The sequence below is a fragment of the Buceros rhinoceros genome, unplaced genomic scaffold, assembly GCF_000710305.1.
Source record: "Buceros rhinoceros silvestris isolate BGI_N320 unplaced genomic scaffold, ASM71030v1 scaffold11543, whole genome shotgun sequence".
In the NCBI taxonomy this organism is placed as follows: Eukaryota; Metazoa; Chordata; class Aves; order Bucerotiformes; family Bucerotidae; genus Buceros; species Buceros rhinoceros.
Genome location: NW_010404256.1, coordinates 25,746 through 36,168, shown reverse-complemented (window position 1 = coordinate 36,168; position 10,423 = coordinate 25,746). Strand labels below are relative to the sequence as shown.

Below are 10,423 nucleotides of genomic sequence, written 5' to 3'. Positions count from 1 at the left end.
AGGAATGAACTAGATTTTACAGCCTGTTTCCTGCAGTCCTTAATTAACTGTAAAATCCATTATTGAGAGACACAAAGCAAATCTCGTCCCTACATCAGCCCTTGTGGCCCCAGGGAGCAAGTGACCGGGGCTGGAAATTGATCCTGTGCTCTCCATGGCAGAACTCTGCCATGAGACCGACCAAACGGGCCATCTCCCTGCTTTAATACCAGTGCTCGAGAGAAAGGGAACAAATGAATCAGAATGTGAAGAGCCTCTCGTTTTTTCAAACTGATGAAAGGAAAAAGACTCCTAGAAACTTGTTTGTGGTTCTTTTTGCCCTCATACTTCTGTGACTCCCCTTTTCCTACTAGAACTTTGCAGAGTATCTTATTTCTCCCACTTACCTCGTCGCTGTCCTTGCAGCATGTCTGACTCTTTACAGAGAGGCTTGGGCCCTTTTAGGAGCTGTGTGTTTGGTGTGAGAAAGCACTGAGAAACTGAAAAAGAGGGGAATTCCTTTTGTCCACTTCCAGGGGCTTCCCCATCTCCTTTACCACCATAGTCCTCATCCAAGTAGTGGAATCAGGATTTACACTTCAGTTCCTGCGAAGGAGCATCCAGGACTTTGAAGGGAAGTATTCTGGGTTCTCCAGTCCCAGAAATCCATAGTAAATCCAGTATTTATGCTATCCTGAAAAGGAATACTTTCCTGTCTAGGGCCTGAATTAGATGAAATCTCAGTGTGAAGAAGATTTCAGTCTTGCTACTTCTATCTCTACCTTTGGGAAGGTAATTGGGTTGTTTGCAGGCCATGCATAGGGTATGTTGTAGAAGATGTTTTTGAGGTTTCACCTTCCACGACACTTAATTTCCTTAAATTTAGAGGTTATGGCACCTGTCATGAACAGCTTGTTCAGCTCTTCTTTCTCAGAATCTTCTTTAGATCTTCCTTTCTAGAAGTAATGACAAATTCCTTCCAAAAAGTTGAAATGTTCGTACTTCAAACAACGAAAATACCGCCCTCTTCTTGAGTACTCTGCAGTGGCATTGACAGTAGCTATCAGAACTACTGTGTAATGGAAATGTATATCCCCAGTAATTTCATGTGATCACTGAAAGCTTTTGTAAATCAAAGTGTTTTATTCTCAGGGAATCGCTTAAAATACTGCTGAGCTGTGTGGTGAAATACATCCCCTGCTATAGGGTTTTTTCTTCATTTTTGTATTGATTTTTAGGAGCTTTGGAGTTAAACCATGCCAGAAGTGTTGCTGAGATGAATCACTATTATCCAAAGGCCACCAGCCTCTCTGCCGACTGACAGAAGGATAATTCCACATGGATCAAATAAATACAGATGTGTAGTAATTAGTTCTATTCCCAGTGAGCCCATTTCCACCACACTAAAGATGTGCACGATTATGGAGCCTCACCCCAACAGCTTTTATCAATTTAAACTGCTAAGCTACAGGATAGGTCATAACCCAGCCTGCTATTAATAATGTATTTATTGTGTGCAACATTATAAATTAGGTTCATGGAATAGAAAAGAGCACCTTTTAACAAGAATAATGTTATCTTTGTACAGAAGCATCACATGTGCCTGGCCACTCAGCTGAAGTACAGTCCCAAGACAATCCAAAGAATAAAAATTCTTATCCAGAGCCGAGATGCTTACATTATTGGAGGGGTTCCCCACACAGATGATTTAGCAGTGGCTGACATGCTAAATGTGCCTATATTAGGCTCGGTGCCAGAAGTGGCTCATCGCTATAGCACCAAGTCTGGAAGTAAACGAATTTTTGCCAGTGCTCGCGTGCCCACCCCTCCTGGAGGATCTGACATCTACAACAACGACCAGGTGAGCAGGAAGGGGGCTGCGGCGTGTGAACAGGCAAATCCCCGTTTTCGCTTGGTAGAATGCAAACTTTACATAATTACAGTTGATTAGACCCAAACTGGGTGTGATTAAATCGTGTATGAGGTTGGGTTCTTTTTGCTCCATCCGAAAGTAAACGCAATTTGTATCCTTGTCTGGAAGTAGCACAGTTGTTCTAGAATTCTTCACAGTCTTTTTGGAGAATATGTAAAGGTGTACGGTCTGGTTGTTTCAAACAGTTTGTGTTGCTGCCCCATGGATGGAGTCATGGCCTCAGTGAGATTACCAGGAGTTTTACCAGAGACTGAAAGCACAGCAGGGATTTCTGGGAAACGAGGTATCTGAGGAAGGGAGAATGTCTTCCACTTAGGCAGTCAGCCCGTTCAGATGGAGGTTCTCTCGGCATACCTCCAGCTGGAGTTTTACCTTTCATCTGGCTTATCCATTGATCTTGTTAGCGTGACCAACACAAGGAGAACAAACCATTGCTGAGCTAAATTTCAAGGCATGAGAGTTTTCTGTTTGGTTGATTTTGCATTCCATGCCTCAGTATTTCATTCTATAGGCTGGTTTTACACTGATATGTCTGAGTGATCCATGCTGATTTTTTAAAATGTATTTTTGTGGTGGTGCTCCATCTCATACAGGAAGCCAATCAATCAGTGCTGTGGTCTGGAGGTATTCCTGCTTCTACAGGAGGTGGCACAACTATATGATCAATGATCTGAAAAACAACTGGTTGATTTATTGTTAAATAATTGATGTGAATCTCATAGTTCTGATTCACGCTGCAGCAGTATGGAAGTTCTGTTGTTTGCTTGTAGGAAATATTGATATTGTAGGTTAAATAATCAAAGCAAGGTGACGCAATCTTAAAGCACAATTCAATTTTCACTTAAAGATAGCACATAATTCTTTCTGATTGGTGCAGTCCTTACAGAATTATTGATCCTTTTCATTACTGTAGGGGAGTCATCAAGAAAAACACGTTTATGTGATTCTCAAAAGCCACAAATAACAGCATCTGGGACACACGTGTAATTGTATTTTAGGTTAACATTAAAAAAAAAAAATAGAAGTCCCCCAAGTGAGTATGTTAAATGTAGAAGGCTCTAGCCAATGCAGCAAGATCTGATAATACTTTTTCCAGGTTCAAAGACATTTGCAGTTTTGAAGAAGCTAATTGCATCCTACACCAGCTGGGCAAAGGCATTTTGGAGCCATTTAAATGTGTGCACATACACAAATAAATAATTAGCATTTTTATAAAGCCTGCCTGGTAACTCCTTCATACATCTATAACCATAGAATGTACTCTCCAGTAGGAGAATTTCACAGATGTTTGGCTGCTGTTAGAATCTGGCACGACTGTTTCTCGGATTTTGCAAATAGTGTCGTCCATCCCATATTGTTCCCTGTCACAAACATTTATTGAGCTGTACTGATTGTCCAAAACCCGAGATCCTGATCAGACAAAAAAAGCCTGTCCAGGCAAATTCCTCTTTGCAGCACACAGAGAAGGCGCTCAGTTGCTGTTTGGTACCTGCCGAAGTGGACTCAAGTACAGAATGAAACCTATGGATTCTTCACCAAAATCCATTCAGGGTTGCTTTAACTACATATCCAAGATACCTTAACACCACAAGTGTCTCTGAGACAGAAACCATAGCTAGAAAACAAAGGTCAAGTCCCAGATTTTGAGAACTGGAAGTCTAAATTGAAGAATAACTTAATACTTAGTGCAAACTATCTCAGTGTCGTTGCTCCACAGCTGATTAGCGTTCTCAGCCAGCTCATCGTTGACAACATGGAGGTGCAGCGCTGGTTGTTCAAAGTGAATGACGAAGCTGGAGGAAACGGCACTGCCTACTGCGACGTTACCTTACATTTGGAATGCTACCACTGGGTCCAAGAGGAGCGTCAGAGATACAGCCCTGAGGTCTGGAGGCAGAAGCGGGCGCACGTGAGTAACAAAGGAGCAGGGTGTCTCGTTTGTTGTCACCCCTTCTGAATAGTTCGCTGGCTTCTTCCTCACAGGAAATCTCTTCTCTGAGCTTTCATTTTCAGACATTGGTAAGAGTTTGCATTGCAGAGTTCAGACTAGCTTGTGCAAAACCATAACTAACCGTTATTCAAAGAAAACAATTAAATATTCCACAATAGAAATGACTGTCTGTCATCCAACAGTGGGGCGCATTGGGTGTCATAACGCTTCATTCATCTGCAGTAATAGGCCAATTTTACACGGTGTTTGTTACCCAAAGTAAGGACATGTAGAAATGAAAGGGTACAGGCAGCAGAGCCTGGTATCTGCAGAGTTGCTTGGAGCCAGATGTTGGGCTGATACGGCTGAACAATACTCATCAGTTTGAAACCACATCCAAACTGATTCCTCCTTGATCTGGTTGTCTAAGGATTGTGTTTTTCTGCACGTTTTTCCTCACTAATAACTCTAAAACCCGTCAGCTCTCTCCAGCGGCGTGACACAGAACACTCAAGGTCCTGGAGATCGTTAGGCTCCTGTGTGTTTCATTACAGCGGGTGTTCAGGTCAGGAGAGAGATCCTGCAAACACCTAACTGGGGGAAACAGTATAGCGTGAACTCGGGCACGAGCAGATTCCTGAGAATCCACATGATACATTTGAACTGCAGAAAAATCCATAAAGTCAGAACAACCCGATTTCATTAGTTCTGACGTTCAGAGAACTATTTGTAGTTTAAATATTCATTGGTATTTAAATGTGTTAATTTCAATAAGCATTTGATATTTCTCAGTGTTGTGCCAGATTCATTCCTAATGTAATGGTTTTAAAGCCAGAAGGAATGTATCCAGAAAGAATTGTTTAATTTACATAAACTACTCATTAGAGCTCTCTGGATTTTTTTTTTCAATTCAATCAAAACTGTTTTGGAATTTTTGTTTGATTGAATTATATTGTATATTAAAATTTCAGATTGTGCTGATTACAGTTCTGTTGCATTTGACAACAACAAAATCAGTCCACGTTACAGAGCAGAGCTTATCGTGTCAAGCTGACGGGCTCATTTCTTTGATGTGCTAAAGATCCCTTGGTCTGCGCAGGTTAAGCAGCGTGCAGGACTGGAGGGCCACCCCAGTGGGAGCATGGCTGGCCACTGACTGCAAGACATAGCGAGAACTGGCTTTCTTTGGCTTCCCTCTTACACCACATTTACACTGAGCTTTGATGCAACCATGAATTAGAAGCCCTTCAACATAAGCATCGGTTGGAAGTTGGAAAATATATATGGAATAACCTATCTGATCTGATTTCCTGGAGTCATCAGGGAAGCTTCCCTGAACCCAGACAGCTTTAAAGTGGGCATGAAACCTGCTGCTAGGTTGAACGTCTTGTTGGACTGTATGTGTGCAAATGTTTCTGCCTTGTGAGTGTGGCTGTCTTTTGTAGAACGGGAGACCTTTTTTATGGGGAATGAATTGCAGTCTCCACTGAGTACTGCCGTTGAGAGCAGAGGATTAAAATCATCCTTTGTTAAAGAACACCGTTGTCATGATACACATTTAAACATCAAAGCATTAGTTTATGAACACAGGCATGCTTTAATGTCCTATTACAGTATGGAGACCTGTTTCTTTTGATAATGAAGACATTGTGTCATCGGCGTAGGCTGCCGCAGACAAAACGTATGCTGGCAGGTTATTAAAAAATTCAGCTTCTTGATGAAAGACTATCCTGCAGGCTAAGAGTACTGTGAAAAGACTCTCCATTCTGCTAGAATTATTAGAAATGAGAATATGACTGTAAGCAGTAAATTATGTTAATACTTACAAATAGCATCATTTGCATAGCAGTTTAAGACATGATACCCAGATTTTCCTCATTGGTATGTAGTAGGCAATGGATTACAAATAACGTAGTTGGTGAGTTCGAACTGTGTAAAAATCTATTCCCTCTGAAAATGAGACTGGGTTTAGATCCCTCATCTCAAACAAAACTGCAGGACAGGATTATTGATGTATTTTACCTTGTTAACTTCATGCAGCATCTGAGTTATCTGAACAATTAGTTTGCTGCTGCATAAAGGGTAGAATTCACAAACTATGTCTTTGCAAGGCCTTCATCCTACTGTGCGCTGCTGAAGTCTGTGAGCTCACAAAAAATGCCATCCCGAAGCCCTGACTCTATCGATACTCACTAGCAAGAGAACCGCTGCCTCCGCCGGGCACATTTGACGATCCTGAAGCCATTTGCAGAGACCTCCAGCATGAAAATGAGTGTCAGGATCCTGCCCCAGTTACGTGTGAGAAGGTCAGTAAGTAGTGGGACACCTTAGTGGTTCGATTGTATGTTGCGATGAGAATCACTGTTGTAGGCATCAAATAAATTCACAGATTTTTAACTGTTCTTACCTATGCTCAGATGGACTGTTGCTGGGAGACTCCTTAAATTCATGGAAGAGAAAACTGCGATTGCTGACTCTGCAGAGATCAGTCCTCGTGTATAACTGTAGAACTCTAAATAATATCGAAATCACTAGATTAAATTACTAGTCAAATTAATTTCAGAATTATCTTTTATTACATTGTGACTCTTAATTAACCACCAGGACCAGCAACATGGTGTGAGTTTACCCAGCAGCGATCCTAAGGATAACGAAGATCAGGCTGACACAAAAAAAGGGATGAGAGTGGCGAGGAAGAAGAAAAGAGCTGAAAACACAAGACTAGAACAAGCCACAGCAAAACCAAGCACCGAGTAGTCTCTCAATAACCTATTTACAATTGGCCATGGCTACACAGCCATTTCAGAACTCTCTGTGGTAGGAGAAAAAAGCTCTTGAATGTGCTTGGGCAGCCTGCTCTAAACGTCAGTGCTCGAGTCCTGCTGCCCCCAGCTGTGTCACAGGATTTTGTCACAGTTTCTTTTCTGTGGAGATTCTGTCTTGGTTAATCCACTAAAAGCTGTAAGAGGAAATCAGTATCTTTCCAAAAGGTGACAAATCCAGAAAATCCCACCTTCAGGCTGAGTTGTGCACGGCAACGTTCAGACACCGGCTGAGGGAGTTCACAGCGATCGCTGCTGGAGATGGCAGTTTCAAAGGCCAAGATAAAATGATGCAAAATGCAAATCCACCTTTATTTTATCGATTTTCAAGAGGCCTATAAGTAATAAAGTTTGTGACTCTGAAAAGGAGTGGTGAGATTTTTAACGGGTTGCGTGGATCGCATTCATTTGGCAGCCTGAAGCTTTCACACCAGCCCTTGTTTCTCTGCGGAAGCCGGGAACTCCGAGCGTACATGTATAAACTGGTTGAATTAAACCCAGCTGTAATATCATCAAAGACACAACTTTAGGAGCATGGCACTGTTGTTTCTGACTGTCTTCAAACACCACAGAGTTTCCTAGTGCCGCTTTTTCCCCGTCTGCTGCCCATCCTCATTGTCACCGCGCCGATCACCTTTTGTAACGCCGCCAGCTTTGTTCTAGGGCAGCGCGACAAATATCACTGAATCTGGAAGAAACCGCAAGCAGTTGTGCTGGGCTTGGTAGGACAGCTACGGTCTGCCGGGGGGGTTCTCAAGCAGGCACTGCTGCTGTTACTGTGCACGGGCGCTTTCAGGTGGGTTATTTTTTGCAGCTTGAAGAGGGCCAGAAATTCTGACACATACGCAGAAGGTGCATTTACAGTGTTTTGACAGGCTCTTAAAATTGCTTCCAACTGATACGATGTTTAACAGGAAGGAGAAAGGAGCCAAAGACTTCAGCAAGGAATTGATTCCCTATAAGGCAGTACAGCGGCAGGTAGTTTCCTCCCTCGTGCAGGCAGTGCTCTGTCAGCAAGCTATGCTGGAGAGTGTAAATATTTCCTGTAGCCGCGAACTGTCCGCCCTGCTCTTACTCGGTTTATTAATGCACCTGCGTATCTGCCGTGGTGATGTTTCAGGTGATTCTCAAATCTTAAGTAAAATAAAGGGCGATAATTGTATCCCTTGGTTCAGTGGAAGCCACGATACCGGTTCCCAAGCCGCGCCAAGATCAGATATGCAAGCTGTTGGGTTGTATGTCCTATTGATTTAATATGCTTCTAATCAGTACATAAAGCTATAGGCCTGCAGTGTTAATTTTTCATATGCTTACAAAGTACCCTTTGATTTTCTGTCACGCGTTAATTACAGCGTTTTGCCATTAAATAGGAAGCTTTGTGTAAACTAATTACTAGGTAATCATCGTCTACCGCAAGCGTGCTGTTTGTACCTTTTATTTTATTCTAAAAACGCACAGATCTCGCAGTCTGGAACCACTATACCTTCCAGCCATTAGCTCTCACTAATTCATAGCATTATTGTGTTAAGATTGTAGGAGTTGTAATTGTTGTGGTATCAGTGCTGTTAATTACCGGAGTAAACAGTTGAAATGGTGCCAAGGTCTATTGTACAAGGCAGAGGAAAGGAGGTTTAAATGTTACTTCCACCATCTGGGGACTGGAGTAGAGGCAAATGCTAGAAAACAGCAGTGAGGCAATATCAGAACTTCAGCTCCAGGGTTTTAGGCCATATGGATCCAGAATATTTTGAATCAATTGAATTTAAGTGCCAGTTTGCAGCAATAACAGTGTGGAAGGAGAGGATAAAGCAAGAGCACTAAAGAAATCTGAAATCCGTTAATGTTATCGCAGCCAATAAAACGCCTGCTTGGATTATTTTAAAAATGTTTATTTTGCTAAAATCCACAGCGGAACATAGAGGCAACGCCAGGAAGAAAAGAAGTTTAACTGCGAGACGTTTGCGAAACATAGCGCGGGTTTTGTCTGACAATTCCTTCAGCGATTCAGATAAAATTCCTGAGAAGCGACTGTGGATTATCCATATAACGTCTTTTTTCTTTCTGAAAACGCGTTCTTGGAGTTCCTGAGAATCCTTGCAGTAGAGATACAAGGCAGAAAGGAGGGAAAGGGAGCAAAAGTGAGCAAGATCTGTGGAGATCAAAATAGAGAAGAAATTAATTAGGAAAATATTATTAATCCGAGAGCAAGCAAAATGTTTGTGCATTGCAAAGATCTCATTAAATACAGAAAAGGTGCCTTCCAACATCCCCTATCTCATTCCATATGAGGATTAACATCCCAATGGCCTGAATTTACAAATGCTCAGTGTTTGAAATAGGATTTTTTTTTTTAAAGCGGAATTTGGGGCGAATTTGACAATTACATTATTATGTTTTCTTCGCTCTGGAGGTAGATGTGGGGAACCTTGACAATCGAGGGCTGCAGCCTCACGGAAGACACGCTTTTACATATGCAATAGCAATGCACCCGGGGGATTGGTTTGGATTAAAAAAAGCAGACTATTTAATAAGATCGTCCTCGTCTCAGATGAACATGCTGTGCGTAAGCATGCCGAATTCTTGGACACCTCGTGGAGCTTTCAGGACCCTCGCTCTGTCCAATCTGGGGGAGCAGGTAGTGATTTTCTCTTTGCTTTCCCCGCATCCCCTGTTTTTCTGAGATGCCATCTGGGAACAGGGATCTCGCAGCATCTTCCTGTTGCCGGTTTAGGAGTGCTCAGAGCCAACAGAAAGGATCTCTCTTGCTAAACAATCCTGGTTTATTTATTTTTTATTGGTCTGTTAGCAGATGTTGAAGTAGTTCGGGGCACAATGTAAACATGTGCTTTACAATGGGAATAGCGAAGAACACAATGAAACAAGCAATGGGGAGGGGAGAGGGGTTGGACTGGGCCAGGGGGCTTTTTTTCCCTTTTTGTGTGTGCGTGTGTGTATGTACTTGAATTTAGAATTAAAAGAAGTGCTTGATCTTTATATATTGAAATCCTCAGTGTGCGGAGCAGCAGCATGAGCCAGAAGAGACAACCCTGGCCCCATGTGGTGTGAAAAAAGGAACAGCAGTTTAAGTGCTGGGAAGTTGAAAGAGAACTAACCTCCTTGTTGGCAGAGTCGGGGGAAGTGGCTGTTTTGTGCCTTTGTAGGGAAGCACAGCATATGCGCCTGGCTCTGACAAAAAGCCTCTTGAGTCAAAACAACCCTCGTCCTGCGTGCTGATCCAGAGCGAAGGCCGCGATAATGGGGGACGGGCTCTCAGCAAGCAGTGAGGAGATAATACGACATAAGTGGCGAATTCTGTGCGCTGTTTTCACCATCCTGCTTAATGCAAGGCGCAGCCCTGGCGAATCGCTCGCCGTACAGCTGAAATGGGCCATTAGCTATCAGGGAAAATTGTCTTTGCTACTTTCAGCAGATGGAGCAAATATTTTACAAAGCAATTTTACATACGAAAAACATTTGTGTTCCTCGGTAATGATGGCTGTTTTACACGATGGCGCCTTCTATCAGAACATACTTTTCCAGCTCGTGGAAGGCAAAATTGGCACTTTTTAATTTTAAAATTTGCAGTTCACAATTAAATGCCTGGGCTTTAAATTCAGTCGCAAACTTTAAGCAGATAAAGGATTCGGTGCATTGCTTCGAAAATCATTCCCTTCTTTGCAGAGCTCTCACACTGATTTGTTGAGTGCAGTCGGTTGCAGTTCTGGCCAGCATGCACCTGCCTGGATTAGAAAAAGGTCA

The 10,423-nt window shown here is 42.6% G+C and overlaps 1 protein-coding gene across 1 annotated transcript in view; it reads left to right on the top strand.

Moving 5' to 3' along the window:
• IQCH (IQ motif containing H) overlaps positions 1–10,423 on the top strand; it is a gene marked incomplete at its 5' end in the record, with an annotated part of 61,393 nt that overhangs the window by 27,773 nt on the left and 23,197 nt on the right. The window contains 2 exons of the mRNA XM_010133335.1: positions 1,568–1,840; positions 3,630–3,821. Of these exons, the coding sequence (XP_010131637.1) occupies positions 1,568–1,840; positions 3,630–3,821 (465 nt within the window). The remainder of the gene's footprint in view (positions 1–1,567; positions 1,841–3,629; positions 3,822–10,423) is intronic.